Source organism: Triticum dicoccoides, chromosome 5B, assembly GCF_002162155.2.
Source record: "Triticum dicoccoides isolate Atlit2015 ecotype Zavitan chromosome 5B, WEW_v2.0, whole genome shotgun sequence".
In the NCBI taxonomy this organism is placed as follows: Eukaryota; Viridiplantae; Streptophyta; class Magnoliopsida; order Poales; family Poaceae; genus Triticum; species Triticum dicoccoides.
Genome location: NC_041389.1, coordinates 484,151,632 through 484,170,912, shown reverse-complemented (window position 1 = coordinate 484,170,912; position 19,281 = coordinate 484,151,632). Strand labels below are relative to the sequence as shown.

Sequence of the window (19,281 nt, the reverse complement as noted above, 5' to 3'; positions counted from 1 at the left end):
TGAGAAATATGGGTGTAAGTGAACCATAAAGAGATTGCATGTTGACTGGAGGCTGTGGCAAGATGATGCTCCGTATCAACAATCTTATTGTGTCCATTCCAAACTGAGGCTTAATCTAAATATACCAACGATGTTAGGTCCCAGACTGACCAAGAACAACACATGAAAGATACTCAAGTTTGGCTTGATTCTATAACTCTCCGGAAATAAAATCCCTAAATTTGCCATATTAAAATGCCTTATAAACAGTACAAAAATTGGATGCGGAAAAAAGACGGCAATACACTAAGCCTATAATAAACCTCAAAAGCAAATCCATTCTCGGATATCTATCAGTTACAGCGAGTTGACCCCACTGAAGCCATGACAGTATTCCCAATCAACAACATTCCACTCACACTTGGGCTCATCCTCGGCCCAAGTGTGAGACGGCTCGGCCAAGTAGGACATCTGGTATACAAGCCACTGAACGATTCGTCCTCTAGCCTAAAGCAGAGAAACCCTGATGGTAAGGGGATTCTCCACCCACAACAAGTTTGGTACGGTCCAAAACAATGAGCCTGTGGAGAAGGCCGGGGTTCCTGTAATGTGAGCGGGGTAGGGTCGCCGTACCGTCTCACACCAATGCTTGTCTACCCTGATGGTGAAAACCTCCATCCCAAAGTTGTGGCCCATCAGGACGGGTTCTCTAGGGCGGAAGAAGAAGCGGACGACCTACAAGGAGCCGATGCCAAAGTTTCCAATACCAGCCAAAACCGGGTGTAATCTCACAACCAATCATCCCAGGGATTTTCTTTACGAGGGGCGTATTTGACAGTCACAGATGTAAGCTTCAAAACGACGTTCCAGTCAGGGCCTAAAGGTTACAGGAAACTCCACTTGCCAACTTTGAAAGATGTTTTTTACTCAAATGTTACTTTCAGCTTGGATGAAATTGCACCACAAGAAAGAAAATATCTTTGCCTATTTGGGATCTTGCTTTTCATGCTTCTTATCTCAGCAACTCATGATTTTCATAAGTATTGCTAGAACATTGAAACAAATAAAATTGCCAGAATTTCTTCATCACGATTTAGTATCGATTATCTTATACTAAATATGGGATCATTTAGATCATTTTCTTATACTCCCTCTTTAAAGAAATGTAAGATCGTTTAGATCACTAACATTTCTTTACAACGGGAGTACAACTGTTCAGCAGGTGCAAGTAAAAATAAATGAACTCCACAACAATAACTGGTGAATCAAGTAAATAATACATAAATTTGACAGTATGCTAATAAGTTATTATAGGAGTTGTATCACGGAGCCCTAACAAAGAACTCAAAGGCAAACATTTAACAACTAAACTTCACAAGGTGATTTGAGATCTGAATTTCACAAAGCATAACACCGGCTGCAAGGCCCTAGTAAGTTTAACTTGACTGTGGAGTTAACTTTCCCCTCAATGTATTTTCTCACAGCCAAGTTTGATTTATGTGCATCCCTTATACATTCAGTTTCCAGTGGAGGGCATTTCCTGTCCAACATATCGCCAGAACATCGGTGACTGATAGGAGTGGTGTCCAATGTAAGGCACTCAAGTGATGTTGCATTCTCAAGAATATGACGTGCTAGCTCAAGCATGCTTTTTTGGGGGCAGAAACTACTGATCTTCACACTCTTGAGGTTGCGATGGCGGTGTTCTGACATTTGTCTCAGAGATGAGGGATCTCCCTCAAACCAGTCATACTTGGACTGCACTCGTGATACCTGAAGATCAAAGGGCAAGACATTTAAATTCATGATTCAAACATGGCAATTAGATAATCTTTGCAGGGTGAACAGTGACTTACAAGCAAGACAAACTTCTCCAACAAAGGAGAAGCATCAAAAAAAGAAACTAAGGATAAGTAATCATAGTCCCGATGAGAATGGAGTCCAGCAAGATAAATATTCAAGAACTTGAGGTGGCGAAATTTGCTAGATGCCACTGGTGCATTAAGTATCTGCATAAAGATGACTCAGGTTAATTATTTCCGAGATATGGCTACTGTTATGTAACTTACCAACTTAATTATGAGAGAATACCTCATAACTAGAATGTATGGTAAGAGTCTCAACTTTTGGTGCACAGGAAGGAAGGTTGTCAATAGCATAACTGATGACACAGCTATTGTTCAACATCAGGTTCTTCATCTTCCATGACTTTCCAAGCAAGAATTGCACACTAAAATCTAATAAGCGCAATCTGAAGATATTTGGGGCATTGATCTCTAACACCTGAAGGCTACATTCCAGCACTTCCAGGAACCTGAGCCGCTGCAGCAGACAAGGTATCTCCAGGCGAATGATGTCATGACAATATTGAAGTCTCAAATGTGCCAAAGCAAAGGAATGGGTCAGAAGGCACCCTAACTCATCCTCAGTAATATGCACATTACACAGATGCAGCGTTCTCAGGGTTCTCAAACCAAGTTGAAATGTGGGATGTAAGTCCAAATTGGCAAGGTGAAGATACTGCATCGAGCCTTGACATGTCTCAGATAGAAGCATGCATGGAAAGTTAAACGTTGCATCCTTCGGGGATAATGTAAGGTGGAGTTGTTCAATCCCTGGTGTAACCGCAATCTGGAGCCAACTGGTGAGATGATGATACGGTTCTGCATCACAAGGAATAACATAGTATTCAAGCCTCAATTTCTTCACACCAGCTCCTGAGTGGTTTCTTAAAACACGGTCAATCTTGTTGTTGTAGTCTCTTATAACATTTGAGCCTGTTGTTCTCTTACATAAATTTTCTTTGGAGCACATTGTTTCATTAGTGAAGGTAAGATTGGGGTAGCATTTCCAGGAGCTTTGAAAGGACCTAGACAAACAGGCAGCACGGGCAGCATCTTGCATTGGCAGTAGGAAATGTATATGACGCCAGATGTCCTGCATACAGAAGTACAGAAGATCATCATTACAGTTTGAGGTAAAGTATTATGGAAGTCTAATAAGGAATAATACTGTTCAAGACTTGCTTTGTAAATGTTGGCTTAAGCTGGGAAAGGATGGCAATCTAAATGTAAAGTACATCGATCGTGGCAAATAAAAACAATGGCAGAGCTCACATGGAAAAGGTTCTAGGTTCATAACTATCAAATGGGTCTTAAAACTGTGGCTGCATGCATCGCCCAGATGCAGAGGCCGGGGGTCATCCTCCTTTTCTAAAAAAATGTGTCTTAAAACTCATGGAACAGTTTTGTGCAGGAAAGTTAGCCGCAACAGAACAAAGCAAAGCTTGCTGCGGTGAAAGATATGTTCATAATTTTTACTTAGCTATGCTGCTGATAGAAGTCTGGCATTACCAGAACATACCTCTGGAAGATCTGGCATTGGATATCTTACTTTTTTGCCACCATGAGAATTAACATCCTGTCGGCAGGGTGATCTGTTTCTTTTAGAAAATGAAGCGATCCATCCATCTGAAACATTAGTGTAACTTTTAGTACAGACACCAACAGAAGGATATAACAAGTTCAAGCACACACAAAGTTAGAATCATTGTGCAATTTTTTGCAGGGACATCAATGACTACAAGAGACAAAGCTTGGCACAAATATTTTAGCAAGACTCCACACACTGGGCGCCTCTTCCTCCGCCTGATGACGCCAGCCGTCCTCCCCAGCTCTGTGTTCAGCAGACCAAGCAGGCCTGGACTATACACATGCGCATCTGGCGCCAAATGCGACTACCCGTGCTTCCGGCTGGACACCATGACCACCGATGTGACGTCAAGAAGCCACAGAGGGGCAGCAACTCCACCTCCAAGCTCAAGCCAAGAAGGCTACTCTGATGAGGGCGGCACACTAGCAAGCTCAAGCCAAAGAGGCTTCCACATGAGGTTCTAGACATCACTGCCCATTTGGAACACCAACAAGTGCAGACTCAAACCTCCTTTGACAGTATCAAAGGTGAGCTTGTGAAGCTCGCATCGATGGTTTCACGACTTGCAGTCTCCCTTAGCAAGCAGCCATGTGCGCCTGACAACGGCTCACTGGAACAATCTCAAGCCTCTGCATTGTTCCAAACTCCATCACTTATCCTTCCATGGTTACTTGAAACACCAATGCCAACAGCACAACAAACTCCTGAGCCCGACGTCCGACTTCCCAGTGTGGAACTGACACCAACAGTTCACGCCACGCCCAACGTGTTCGAGGATATGCCAGAATATGATGTACATGATGATAAAATGAGTGGCAACTCAATTGGCTTCATTGATGTGTTAGATAGCACTCCCTGAATACATGGGATTCTGCATATTTTCCCTGTAACTGGATGTGATGCTATAATCCCTGCACAACAGCAGATACAAAGCAAGAGCATTTTTTCCTTGTGGGAATACTCATTTGAAAAGGATGCACAATGGCAGTGGGACCCTGGCAAGGACAACAGGAAGTTTAATGATCTGATTCCTGCATGTTGGTAAACAGTGTCAACAAATGCACTACTCAAGCTCACAAATGGGAAGCCCATCCAACCTGCATCTATACTGTCTGAGCAAGGAAAAGTACAGAAAGTGCACACCCAAAGTGGCACCTGCTGTTACTTGAGACAGGAAAAAGGATTGGAATTACTATGCAGCTCACGGTTCAATTCCATGTACTCTTGCAAAATTATTCAGAAATGCAATGCGCTCAGAATTATTCACAACAACACATGAGCTTGGGTGGAATCACTCTTTGGCTGATCAATTATCAGCCTCCTTAACATGGCTGAAGAATTCTGGAGAGTTGCTGATTTCCATTGTTGAACAAGGATCTCAAGGAGGGTGAATGTCAGGGTATTAGTATTATGAGATATTAAGAGAATATTAGATGTAAGGGTAGAAGGGTTATCTTTGTATTAGTTGCTTGCCTTGTTTAGGAACACCCAAGAACAAAAGGCTTAATTTATCTTGTTCCTCTATATCATTCTTGTATCTTTTGTAACAATTCCCTGTGATTACCTTATCTTATCCCTGTTTTCCTCCAGTAATTGCAGTTATTCGGTAGCTTTAGTTAGGATCTTGCATGTATTTCTTGGTACAATATTCAAGGTACAGATCCCCACTGCAAACAGGGCTTCAAGAAAAAGGTAAAAATATATATAGAAGTTGGATCTTCTGTCTAATTTTTTGCAGGAAGATGAAAGAGACCTAGAATTTACAAGACTCAAATTGTGTCAATCTGAAAATCAAACTCCAGTTGAGCGCAAGTATTTTTGCAAAACGACGGGATTGCCCAAGTCCAGTCGACTTCCTTCGATCTAGTAAAACTGGATCTCATCAGCTACTGAGATCCCCACTGCCGACAGGGCTCCAAAAAAGTTGCTTTTTTTTACAGAAGTTGGATCTTTTGTCCAATTTTTTGCAGGAACGCAAAAGAGATCTACAATCTACAAGAATAAGTTGTGTCAACCTGAAAATCAAACTCCAACAGAGGACAAATATTTTAGGAAAACAACGCAATTGCCCCCAAGGCTCGTCGAATTCCTTTGGTCTAATAAAACCGGATAACACCACGCACTGAGATCCACAATGCGGACAGGGCTCCAGAAAAAGTAGTTTTATTTACGGAAAAACTCACACATAGCAGCAAGGCGCACACAGGAGAATTAATAGCAGAGGAGCCGCAAAAGCAAAATAAGCAAAGTCGCGCGGGACTTACTATTGGCTTCCATACGGCCACGATTTCGCTTCTGCTTCTGCTCCCGCTGCCTGGACATGAGTCGATTCAGCGCCATCAGCCCCATGATTCGACGATGTCTCTGTGTGCGCTACTTCAATTTAGGGGGGCGGGGGGTCGGGTAGGAGATCCCGCTCTGTCTCAAATACGAATCCGTGTTTGAATCAGCTGGCGCGAAGAGGAAACCAAAGTTGGCGCGAAGGGAGGAAACCAAAGTCGCCTTCTACTCGGAGAGACGGAATCGCAGTAGGAACAACCAAACCCTAAGGGCATTTGCAACAGTTTCGACAACGTCTGTCTACAATGGCCTGACATGTCATCTGTAGACAGCCCTGAGGACAGCGTCTACATTGGGACCTTATTCGGTGGTCTATTGAAACAAAATAAATAAATGATAAATCTTTTGGTGGATCTGGACGGAACATTGGGGATTTGATCCTGGCCGCTGAACTTCCGCTGGGTGGAAAGGCTAATCACCAGATCGATCCTGGAAGGAGAAAACCATCGTAAGTGCAGACGGCTTCGATACAACAGTACATGGCCGTCTGTATCTCCCGATTTTCCTGCTCTACAGATCGTTTGGAATTCTACCGACGACCTCTTCCTCTCTCTTGATTCTCTCTCCTCCACATCATTTAAAATTCTAGGAGAGAATAGCCACAATATCACTGGTGGAAACCACAAGTACCAAAATACCACTATGAAAAACCGAATGTGATGTACCGAGGTAATCACACCCAATCCAACATCAATTACAGAGTTCCTCACTTCAATTCGAAAGATACAACCCGAGAGATATAGGGGATCAGAGAGGAGGAGACTTGGGAAGGAGGAAGGAGACGAGAGGAGACTGGGTACAGAATGTTGACTAATTCCTCGCTATCACACCGATCCGGCGACTCAGCCTGTTATACTACTGCCTCTCGCTCACCAGACGCGGCCCACTACTTTAGGCCCACTAACCTTCCGCATGAATTACACGCAGGTGGCTTCAGTGTCTGTCGTCGTTGTCAGTACTGTCGTAGCTGTACTGACAATGCCTCCCTCTTGAGTTGCAGCATGTCCCCATGCTGGTGCGTCCGGAAACCTATTCTTCAAGACATCATAGTCTTCCCAGGTGGCTGCTTCAGCTGCTAAACCAGACCACTGAATCAACACTTGGACCTGCACCTTGTTGTGGCGTTTCACCATCTTGCGTTCAAGAATCCTCTCTGGCACCACTTGAACACCTGACAAGTCGACTGCTGCAGGCAACTGAGAAAACACTGGAGTGTGATCTGACTTGTGTTCTTTCAATTGAGACACATGAAAAACTGGATGTATCTGAGCTTCCGTAGGAAGTTGGAGCTTGTAGGCGGCTGGACCTATACACTCCAGAACCTGAAAAGGACCATAATATTTATAGGCCAACTTAGCACAAGGCCTATTTACCACTGAGTGTTGGGCATACGGTTGCAACTTCAAAAAGACCTCATCTCCCACTGAGAAAGAGCGTGCAGATCTATGTTGATCCGCATACATCTTGATCTTTGCTTGAGCTTTTAGCAGGTGGTTTTTGAGTAAGGCTGAGTGGGATTGGTGTTCTCTCAACCATTGTTCCACATCCACGTTAGCCGACTGAAGCACTGATGAAAAGAACCCATAATTGGGGTTGTAACCATAGAGAGCCTTAAACGGGGAGCAGCCCAGAGAAGAGTGGTAATTGGTGTTGTACCAAAATTCAGCTAGAGCAAGCCAGGAGTGCCATTTGTGAGGATTGACATGGACAGCACACCTCAAGTACATCTCCACACATTGGTTGACCCTTTCACTTTGCCCGTCCGTTTGGGGGTGATAAGCTGTGCTCATGGTCAACTTTGTGTCCATAACTTGAATAAATCTTTCCAAAAGTGACTTGTAAATATCTTATCTCTATCTGACACAATAGAAGAGGGTGGCCCATGGAGTTAGACCACTGATTCCAATAATTCTTTAGCCACTGTGGGTGTAGAGAAGGAATGTTTGAGAGCAATGAAATGGCTATATTTGTATACCTGTCTACCACAACCAAGATGACTGTATATCCGTTGGATTTAGGCAAGGCCTCAATAAAATCCATAGTGATGTGTTGCCAAGGTATATCTGGCACTGGCAAGGGATTCAACAGCCCTGGAGACTTACAGTTTTCATGTTTAGCTTTCTGACAAATCTCACACTGTTGCACAAATTCAGTCACATCTTGCTTCATGCCAGGCCAACTAAACAATTTCTACACTCTTTGATAAGTGGCTTGAATACCAGAGTGACCTCCCACAGCACTAGCATGAAAGGCAGAGATCAGCTTTGTTTTTAAAGCTGAATTTGCCCCAATCCAGATCCTATCCTCCTGCTTAATTATTCCCTGGTGTAAGGAGAACCCTTCTGCATTCTCAGTGAACACAGCCAATTGTTGCAATAATTTTTGTGCCTGAGGATCCACTGCATATGAATTAGTGACTTCAATCATCCATACTGGCTGACTCTGAGAAGTAGTTGTCACAGCTAACAAGTGCCCCACTCTAGATAAGGCATCTGCCACTGTATTTTCATTTCCTTTTTTGTACTGAAAAGAAAACTGAAGTCCCACTAATTTCATCATGGCCTTCCTTTGCAGATCAGAGGTGAGAACTTGATCTCCTAGCTGGCACAAGCTTTGATGATCTGTTTTTCTGATGAAGGGACCTCTCTGCAAGTACGATCTCCACTTCTCCACTGCCATCATAATGGCCAGAAACTCCTTCTCATAGATGGACAAATGTTGGTTTTTAACTCCAAGTGCCTTGCTGTAATAAGCTACAGGATGTCCATGTTGAAGAAGCACAGCCCCCACCCCAGTTGCACAAGCATCAGTCTCTACGATGAAGGGTTGGTCGAAATCAGGCAAACTTAGTACAGGTGTTGTTGCCATGGCCTGCTTGAGGGTGTCGAAGGCTTGTTGTGCACCTTCAGACCACCCAAAGCCATGTTTCTTAAGGAGCTGAGTTAAGGGTTTGACAATAATTCCATAGCTCTGCACGAATTTCCTATAGTACCCAGTCAGTCCAAGAAATCCTCGCAATTCAGTAACAGAAATGGGAACTGGCCAGTCCAACATGACCTTAGTCTTTTCAGGATCAGTAGACACCCCAGTATCTGAGATAATGTGCCCTAGATATTCCAATTTCTATTGAGCGAAAGTACACTTGCTAAATTTTGCATAAAATTGATGCTCCCTCAACACTTGCAGTACGTTTCTGAGATGATCCAAATGCTCTAGGAATGATTTGCTGAAAACTAAGATGTCATCCATGAACATAATCACATACTTCCTATTTTGAGGGGCAAACATGAAATTCATACCACATTGGAAAGTGGAGGGGCCACCACACACTCCAAAGGGCATCTCTCTGAACTGATAGTGTCCACAATGGGTTTTAAAGGCAGTTTTGTGTTCATCTTCAGGCACCATTCGAATTTGATGATAACCTGCCCTTAAATCCAGTTTAGAAAACCATTTAGATCCTCCCAGCTAATCCAATAGCTCATCCACAATGGGCATAGGAAATTTATTTTTCAGAGTGATAGAATTCAGCTTCCTGTAATCCACACAAAATCTCCATGATCCATCCTTCTTTTTAACCAACAAAACAGGAGAAGCAAATGGGCTGATGCTGGGCACAATGAGTCCTGCTTGCAACATCTCTGCCACTTGTCTCTCTATTTCATCTATATGGTCTTACATTCACAGGCACTGTACCAGGAAGTAAATGTATTGCATGATCATGTACTCTGCTAGGTGGCAGAGATTGTGGCTCTTGAAAAACATCCTCAAATTCCGTTAAAAGAGCTTGCACTTCGGCTGGAACACATGTTGTATGTTTATCTGACACAGGGGAGATCAAAACAGTGGCCCATATATCATTTCCCTGGTGCCATCGGACCACTTGCTCTGCTGACATTTCTTGCAATTAAGATGAAACGGCAGTAGTAAGGCCTTGTAACTTGATCACATGTCCCTCCAACTGAAATTGCACCCACTTCTCTTTCCACTGACATACCATTTCTCCCCATTGCTCCAGCCAATCCATTCATAGAATCAAATCATAGCCTCCCAGAGCCAGGGCTTTGGAATCATACTTGAAGGTATGACCTTGCACCCACCAGTGTAAGTCTGCTACTTCTTTAGTACATTGTAGCAATTCACCATTTGCCACTCTTACAGGCAAGGCAGTGTCTAAGGTGGTGGTTGTCACTTTAAGTCTCTGGAGTAATGCAGAATCAATGAAGCTACTGGTACTGCCCGAATCCACAAGTATGATAACTACCTGGTTTCCGATGAGAGCTCGTAATCTGAGTGTTTTGGGATGATCAGCACCCGATAGAGCATTGACAGACAACTGCATTTCTGCCATAGCTTCCTCCTGAGTAATAACTGCATCCAAAATTTCATCACTGAGTATTGCAGAATTGTCCGACTGCATGACATGCACCTGTGCAGTAGGGGACTTAGCACACACATGACCAGGCATATATTTGTCTCCGCAGCTATAACACAACCCATTGATTCTCCTAAATTCTTTCAACTGTCTAGCTTTCCATAGATCACCCGAGGGCACTGAATTGATTCTGTTATCAGATTTCTGGTTGTACATCTTTGTATAAGAAGATTTAACACTTCTAGTTCTGCTCATCACTTCTTCTTGAACAACAGCATAATCTGCCGCTTCAGCTACATTCCTTGGCAACTGAATCTCTACAGCTCCTCTGAGCTCTTCTTTTAAACCCAACAGAAACCTGGTGACCAAAAAGGTATCACTAACAGATTGCTCATATAGCAGCAACTGATAGACCAACTGATTAAATTCCCTTTTATACTCCAGGACTGACGCAGACTGTTTAAGCAATAGCAACTCTTTCATTTTGTTCCGGTGTACATTTCTATCAAATTCAGTAGTCACTGCAATTCTGAATTCACTCCAGCTTGGCCACTGATGTATTAACTTGTATGCATGAAACCAGTTCGCTGCATCCCCAAACATGTGTAAGGTTGCAGATGTTACCTTAAATGCTTCTGGAATGTCATCCATCTAACCAAATCCTGACATCCGAGCCCTCGAATTTGGGAAAATCCATCTTCGGCATCCAAGGTTTCCGGCTGTGTGACTCTCCGGCATTTGCTGTATCATACTGATACCGCTCGCCAAAGGTTGCATTACCCTGTACCTGAGTTTGTACTTGTTGCTGAGCTTGTTTCAGAGGAGGTGATCCCAGGATTCCATCACCGCTGGCTGCCGATGACTGCGGTGACTGTTTGTTCAGCATCTCTCTTGCTGTTGCCGCCTGCTCTTGTCGGGCTTCCCCCATGGATTTCATTGTGAGGTTCACATTACCCTGCACCACATCAAGGCGTTCCACTTGCTCAGCCATCTTCAAATCCAACCCGTCTAGGCGAGCTGCTATCTTATCAATGCGTCCGAGATGTTCAGTGGCCTTGGAGAGAGCTTCAAGCTGCTTCATAACAGATGCCTCGAATGTGGCCATCGAGTCGAGCACTAACCGTGTCTGCACACTTGCCTTCGTCGGAGCCGTAGCGCCCTCGTCTACTGCCGCCGGAGTCGGCGAGCCTCAGGTGTTTTACGGACGCCCCCAACCTGAGCCTCTACAACCGACCCGCTCGCCGCCTTGCCTCGCAAATCCAGCCGCTCGCCGGAATTTCACACCCTCATAAGGAACCGAGGGAAACCGCGGCGTACCTGAATCCAAAGCCGAACAACCACCGCCGCCCAGAAAACGCCACCGGCGCCGACTCTGACAACGGCCGCCACACCGCCGCCGCGAACCCCGATCACGACTCGGAATTTCACAGAAGAGCCCAACCTAGCTGTAACCGAGCTTGATTCGCCACACCCCGCTGCCGATCACCCGAATCTGATACCAACTGTGATGTACCGAGGTAATCACACCCAATCCAACATCAATTACAGAGTTCCTCACTTCAATTCGAGAGATACAACCCGAGAGATATAGGGGATCAGAGAGGAGGAGACTTGGGAAGGAGGAAGGAGACGAGAGGAGACTGGGTACAGAATGTTGACTAATTCCTCGCTGTCACACCGATCCAGCGACTCAGCCTGTTATACTACTGCCTCTCGCTCACTAGACGCGGCCCACTACTTTAGGCCCACTAACCTTCCGTATGAATTACACGCAGGTGGCTTCAGTGTCTGTCGTCGCTGTCAGTACTGTCGTAGCTGTACTGACACCGAAGTGCCAAAATAGCACTCAAGTTCAGGTTTTCCATACCAAGATAGCACTACCGTCTATTGTCAAACATATTTTGTTAGTCAACCGTGGATGGAGCTGTCAGTTTTTTCTACCTTGCCAAAAGTACCCTTCATCCTATCTCTGAGCGTGTGCGCTGCTGCCCGTGGCCATGGGGCTTGTACTGGTCAAAGTGGCCGGAGATTGTTTTGTCGGCCCGAGCTCTAGCCACGGCTCCTGTACACGTCAAGCCGGCCGCCCCTGTTCCACGCTGTTCCCAGCGACATGGAGCCGCCACTTTGCAGCGCACGCAGCACCGCCCAGGCGCCCACCACGCCGTGCATGACGCCATGCCCGCCCAGCTCCTCCCCGCATCCAACCCATCGTCGCCCCACTGCGGATGACGTCGTGTCACCTCCTTGCTCCGGAACCAAGCGTGGAGCATGGCCCCGCTGCGGCCCCTGGATCTTGCCCGATACTATGTGTGTGTGCTGCTTGTTGTTGCTTGCCATAAGCTAAGTGCATCATGTGGTTGCACAACGCCACCGCCGCTTGCTATAGTTGCTGATGGTGCGAGTGCGAGGCACAACGGCCAACAGGGTTGAGGCAGCGCAGCAGCGGTGGTGGCGACCGGAGCCCGGAGGTGGCGCACAAAGCAGGTGGCAAAGCCGAGGTGCGGCCGGGCGACGACGAGCTCGGTTGTGCAGCTGCGCTTGACAATGCGGAGGAGGGAGACATGCCTCTTGCTGGTGGATTCCATCGACGCCGGCCGCTTTCCCTTGTCCAGCCACAAGCACACAGTAAAAGGGCAAAGTAGTATTTTTACTCATCTGTTAGTCTCAGTTAGCTCATAGTGGTATCTTGGCATGAAAATTTTCAAGTGAGTGCTATTTTGGCACTTTGATTTTTCATAGTGGTATTTTGGCACTTGTGGTTTTCACTAGTGGTAGTTTGGCTATTGGCTCAAATTCTAGTTGTCAACCCTTCTAGACAGCTGACTGTACATCATTATACATGCCCTAAGGTGGAGGAGCAAATCAAAAAAATCCATATATGGATGGGCAACAGGGACCTCCCTCTTTTAATATACCTTTCTTTTAGGAAACAGCAAGCAGTAGGCCCACGTCGCGGTTTTACCCTATTCGCACAGACCCGAGCGAGACGGGTGAACATGGGCCGACCCATTCTAATCTGTCTGTTACCTCTACAAATCCCGGTCTTGAAAATCTTTTAGAATTCCTCAAAATAATGAAAATCTTTTTTAGGGCCCGCTTGGAATCGGTGTAAGATTTTACGTCCGGATTTGGTATACAACTGTATTATATGGGCCGCAGTGTGACTTCCGCCTGGAGAAAAAATGACGCCTAGAGGTCTGTATTGTTTTACGGGGGTATCTAGGGCCAAATGGTAATCCAAGCGGAGCCTTAGAAGGTTTCAAGCTGATTTTTACCGGTTTGGAACCTGGGGGCTGCTAGGAATCAGCCGGCTGATCTTAGAAAAGATCAGCAGCCTTCCTAGCCGTCGATTTGCATTGATTTGGGCCCCTTGTTTCCCCGAACCACGCTATCACAATACGCTCGTGTCTCCTCCATCGTGACTCCAGGCACTAGCATGTGCAATGCAATATCCTCGCCTAGCTCCGGCGAGAACCGTTGCTAGCTGACTTGCAGCATCAACTCTTGCTTGCACTAGCCGCAGCGCTCAGGTTGCAGCAGTCACGTCACCGAATCTCAGAGAAAAACGTCAGTGAGCTTGCTATGCACCGGCAACGGTTGTAGTGCCGGCAAGCTCCGGGATTGCAGCACCAGCAACTATGTTGCTGCGACCATCCCTTGAAGCATCGGCGATGCTCCGACGGCCCGGCAATGCCTCATTGCAACGCTAACGATGCTCCGGCGGCCCAGAATGCTCCATTGAAACAATCGTGAGGTTTTGTCGGCCTGGCGAAGCTCCATTGAAGCACCAGCGAGGTTCTGGTGGCCCGGCGAAGCTCCATTGAAGCATCGGTGAGGTTCCGGTGGCCCGGCGAAGCTCCATTGAAGCACCGACGATGTTCCGTCGGCTCGGCGAAGCTCCATTGAAGCACCGCCGAGGTTCCATCGGCCCGACGAAGCTCCATTGAAGCACCGGTGAGGTTCTGTCTGCCCGGCGGCGCTTCATTGAAGTTCTGGTAACGCTCCATTGCCGCCGGTGGCGAGCTGCACGACAGGATTGAAGAGCTTCTCCATGGACGGCTGTAAAACGCGAGCATCTGCAGCATGGTGCCCGTTGCAAAACGCAGGGGTGCAGCAGCAGCGCGCGGTGCAGGCGCAGTCTCGCAGTGCGGTGGTCGGAGGAGCTGGACAGTGTGGTGGGAGAACAAAAGAGGTAGGAGACTAGGCCGTCTAAGAGAAAAGATAATGATAGAAACGAGTGGCTCGCAAGGAAAGGCAGTGCGTCGTGCGTGGAACCACCGCGACATGTGGCGTCCAGCGAACACGGATGATTTCTTGCATAAATCATCCGGTTGTTTTTACATGATTTCCTTGGAACCTCCAAGAAGGTTCATGAGCCGGGTTTTTTCTTTTTTTTTTCTTTTTTCTGTTTCATGTTTCTTTCTTTTTTTATTTCTCTGCTTTAAAAGTAGAAAAATCATAGAAATGTTCAACATATTCAAAAAAAGTTCAGAAATTCCAAATTTTATTCACGCTATCAAAAAAATGTTCGTATTTTCAAAAAAGTTAAGAGTTTCAAGTTTTCTTCATGTATTAAAAAATTGGTGTTTCAAAATTTTGTTCATGTTTTAGAAAAATGTTCAGAATTTTAAATTTCAAAAGAATTGAAGTTTCAAACAAAATGTGTTTTAAAAATATATTCAAATTTCAAAAGCAGAAATTTCAATTTTATTTTTGTTTTTCAAAATGTGTTTCTGTTTTTTCAAGATTGTTCGTGTTTTTAAAAAATCACAATTTTGAAATATATTTGTGTTTCACAATTTTGAAATTAGATCAAACATTAGTGTTCAGATACTTAAACTAATGAAAACAAAACAATTTATTGAAAATGTAACAATATTGTTGCACTGTCACGTCAGAAGAATATACATGAGTTTGTCACATTGTGCTATGTTTAGTTTTAAGCTTGCTGTGCTGAAATGACTTGATTTCTTTCTGACATTTCTAACTTATACAACTTTGAAGCAACAAGCCAACATTGCTGCTATCGAAGAGTCAGTGTACAGAGTACTAACATCCTTCAAGCAAAGGGTATGTTTCTTTGAAATTTGTTTACTCAATAAAATGCAGTCCAAATAGTTGTGTAGAGACCGTTTTATGGTACATACTAGAGATGGTTGGAAGCAAACAAAAGGTTATAAATGGTTATAACAGTCTATGTGATAATCTGAAATCTTAACCTAAGGCATCTTGTATCTGAATATTGGCAAGGGCAACATACCTAGATAAAACATTACTTTACTGCAAATCTGAACATTCCGGTCCTAGGCTTGCAATCTTAGATGGATAGCCTAGATAAGAGCTGACATAACATATGCAAAACAATTGCCCTAAAACAAATGTTATTTTTAGAGGTCATTAAAAAATGTCAATATATATTTTGTTGTTGATGTTTACGGTGATTGAGTGGTGAAGCCCCATCATCTATGGTCCATATTCCAGTTCATGCAAATCCATGTTGCTGCAATATTACACAACTTCCAAATTAAGAACATTATCACCTTTGTTCACAGCCAAAAGGTAAACCTATTAGAATGGAAGTTTGCAATATATGTAGAAAACATAATGCAAAATCATATGCTCACTACAAAATGGCTTTATTGTGAAAATTGTGTGATGGCTCAATCCAATCTGATGCGGGTTGTATACATATATATCATCGTCAGGGTAGCTAGTAGTCATGAAGTTCAGAGTTGTTGACAGCATCATATAGCATCGCCCAACCATGGGCACGGAAGGAGGGTGGTTACTGTTAAACAACGTGACAGGAAGTATGCGCCTGAGGACATGGCTGCCGAAGATTGTAGCATAGGATAGACTAGGAGTTTGTTATAGTTTATATTCTTGTTATCTTGAATATCTATCTCTAGTCTATCTCTTGGTCTCCAAGATTGTAATCCCAACAACTTGTACGCTATCAGGGAGGTCGCGACCCTGCCTATAAACACGAAGCCGTCGGCCCTGGCAAAGGCACAACGTTCCCAGCCTTTTCTCACATGGTAATCAGAGCCTAACTCTTCCATCCATCTAGCCCTAGCCTTTCCATCGCTCAAGCTTCCGCCATGGCATCCTCCAGCTCATCCAACTCCACCCTCACCGGCCAAATTACCGAGAAGCTCACCCGCACAAACTTCATCCTCTGGCGCACACAGATCACGCTGCAGCTCAGAGGCGCGGGCGTCTATGGCTACATTGACGGCAGCATGCCGGAACCAGCCAAGACCGTCGTCACCAGGGACAAGGACGGGAAGGAGACAGCCGCACCAAACCCCCTTCATCCGATCTGGTTCCGGGAAGATCAGCAGGTACTTGGTTATCTTCTGAACAATCTTTCCAATGAGGTACTCGTGCAGGTGACCTCGATCTGCCATGCACACGAGCTCTGGACAGTGCTGGCGAACATGTTTTCGTCCCAGTCGCTGTCTCGCATCAACAACATCCGCGTCGCCCTTGCGAACACACAAAAGGGAAACCAGTCCGTTGCGGCCTTCTTCGCGCACATGCGCTCCCTCACCGACGAACTTGCTGCTGCAGGAAAGCCACTCGACGACAACGAGCTCATCTCCTACATCATGGGCGGCCTCGACATGGAGTATCAACCCCTCGTCTCCGCCCTCGACGCCCGCACTCAGCCGGTCACGCTTGACGAATTGTATGCTCAGATGAGCAACTTCGATCAAAGGGTGGCGCTGTTCCAGGGCACAAACTCTGGTGGTGGCGGCTTCAAGTCTTCTGCTAACGCCGCCATGCGTGGCCGAGGTGGTGGCTCACGCTACCGCGGGCCAACCCGCGGCAAGGGAAACAACAGCAACAACACCCGTGGCGACCGCGGTGACCGCGGCGACTCTCGCGGCAGTGGTGGCCGACCCTCCTACACCAACAACAGGGGCGGCCGCCGCAACTCCTCCAACAAGCGCCCCGATGCCGTACGATGCCAGATCTGTGGCAAACCTGGCCACACAGCAAAAGACTGTTGGTACAGGTTTGATGATGATGGTGACTCGTCCTCGGATGAGAAGGTGGCCGGGGCAGCTGATGGCTCATATGGAGTAGACACAAACTGGTATGTGGACAGCGGTGCAACCAACCACATCACCGGTGAACATGCGTGAGAAATACCGCGGCAAAGACCATGCGTGAGAAATACCGCGGCAAAGACCACATCCACACTGCCAGTGGAGAAGGTATGAAGATTCGTCACGTTGGTCACTCAATTATTAATACCCCTCATAGAAAAATTCACCTTCGAATTTTTTGCATGTCCCTAGTGCTCATAAAAACCTTCTATCCGTTCATCGTATTGCTATTGATAACCATGCCTTCCTTGAGTTTCACCCCTTCTATTTTTTGATCAAGGATCAGGCAACGAAGAAGGTGCTTTATCGAGGTAGATGCGTTCGCGGGCTCTACCCTTTGATTCCGGAGATTAGAAGGTTCAATAAACAAGTTTTCAGTGCCACCAAGCTATCTTCAACACGGTGGCACGATCGATTAGGGCATGCAACTTTTCCTTTAGTTGAACGATTACTTAGGAAAAATAAACTCTCATGTGTTGGAGAGCATAATGTCGAAACAATTTGTGATTCATGTCAGAAAGCTAAAAGTCATCAGTTGCCGTATTCAATTTCCACTAGTATTTCTACCAAACCTCTACAACTCATTTTCTTTGATGTTTGGGGACCTGCCCCTTCTTCTATTGGTAGATATACATACTACGTGAGCTTCATTTATGATTTTAGCAAATTCTCCTGGATCTACCTTCTTAAGAAAAGATCTGACGTGTTTCAAGTTTTTCTCAACTTCCAGGCTCTCGTTGAACGAAAGTTTGACACCAAAATCATCGCCCTCCAATCTGATTGGGAAGGTGAATATGAGAAGCTAAACTCATTTTTCCAAAAACTTGGCATATCTCATCATGTGTCATGCCCGCACGCTCATCAACAGAATGGGTCTGCCGAGCGCAAACATAGGCACATCGTAGAAGTTGGTCTTGCTCTCTTGGCAAGAGCATCCATGCCGCTTAAGTTTTGGGATGAAGCATTTCTTACGGCTGTTCACCTCATAAATATGTTCCCTAGTCGTGTCATCAATAATGACACACCCACCGAAAGACTCCTTCATACCAAACCTGACTACAACTCTCTTCGAGTATTTGGCTGCGCTTGTTGGCCCAATCTTAGGCCATACAACAACCGCAAGCTCATGTATCGATCGAAACAGTGTGTCTTCATCGGATATAGTGCACAACATAAAGGAGTCAAGTGCCTTGATGTCTCCACCGGTCGCGTATACATCTCACGTGATGTTGTTTTTGATGAAACCAAATTCCCCTTTGCTGATCTTCATCCCAACGCCGGCGCACTCCTTAGGAAAGAAATTCTTCTCCTACCATCGCATCTTTCCGGTATTGATCATGGGGGAGAAAATAATTGTGTTGATCATACGTTGACTAATCCTCATAACCATGTGCATGAGTATGATGATGCAGATACAGCAGCCGATGGTGAAGAAAACGGTGGAAAAATTGTTGAAAATGATGAAGAAATCAGCTCAAACAGGCGACATTTTATGTGTCCAAATCTGGGAGGCATATCCTCCTCGGGATTGGAGCAGCAGCAGTTTGGCAGCGAATCCACTCCAGGATCCGTGTGGCAGCAGGGCGGCGGCAGCTCAGGAACCGCGTCACATGAGCCCGCGCCCACCAGAAGCCGCGGCAACGACTCCGACGTCGCCACGCGGTCGCCATCGACCGGGGCAGATGATCCATCGGGCCCGCACCAACCTGGTCCCCCCACGCGGCAGGCCGAGAGCCGCTGGCCCGCTAGTGGGTCCTGCTGCTACGCGCGCTGCCAGCCAACCGGCGCTGATCTGGCCAGGGGCCCAGGCGCGCGATCCAGGGCAGATCCTGCCGCAGGCACAGGGACTGGTGCGGGATCTTCTATGCCGTCTCCGCCCGCTTCACCATCTGCACCAGCCACAGAAGATCCTGCCGAACCTGACGCAACTGCAACACCAGGAGAATCAGCCTCGAGATCGGCTGGCGCAGATTCGCCTAGATCTTCTGTGCCCGTGTCTTCACCACGCCTTCCACGCACGCGTCTACAAAAGGGAGTGAT

At 46.0% G+C, this 19,281-nt stretch overlaps 1 protein-coding gene and 1 pseudogene across 1 annotated transcript; one reads left to right on the top strand and one right to left on the bottom strand.

Moving 5' to 3' along the window:
* Positions 1-1,240: 1,240 nt before the first annotated feature.
* On the bottom strand, positions 1,241-6,252 carry LOC119311007 (FBD-associated F-box protein At3g52670-like). The gene is made up of 5 exons (XM_037586634.1): positions 5,676-6,252; positions 3,343-3,449; positions 2,071-2,916; positions 1,836-1,988; positions 1,241-1,752 (listed from the first exon to the last, which is right to left on the bottom strand). The coding sequence occupies exons 1-5, from the start codon at positions 5,758-5,760 to the stop codon at positions 1,378-1,380; spliced, it is 1,566 nt and encodes a 521-aa protein (XP_037442531.1). The 5' UTR covers positions 5,761-6,252; the 3' UTR covers positions 1,241-1,377.
* A 10,452-nt stretch (positions 6,253-16,704) lies between these two features.
* LOC119313373 lies at positions 16,705-16,843 on the top strand (annotated as a pseudogene).
* Positions 16,844-19,281: the final 2,438 nt, after the last annotated feature.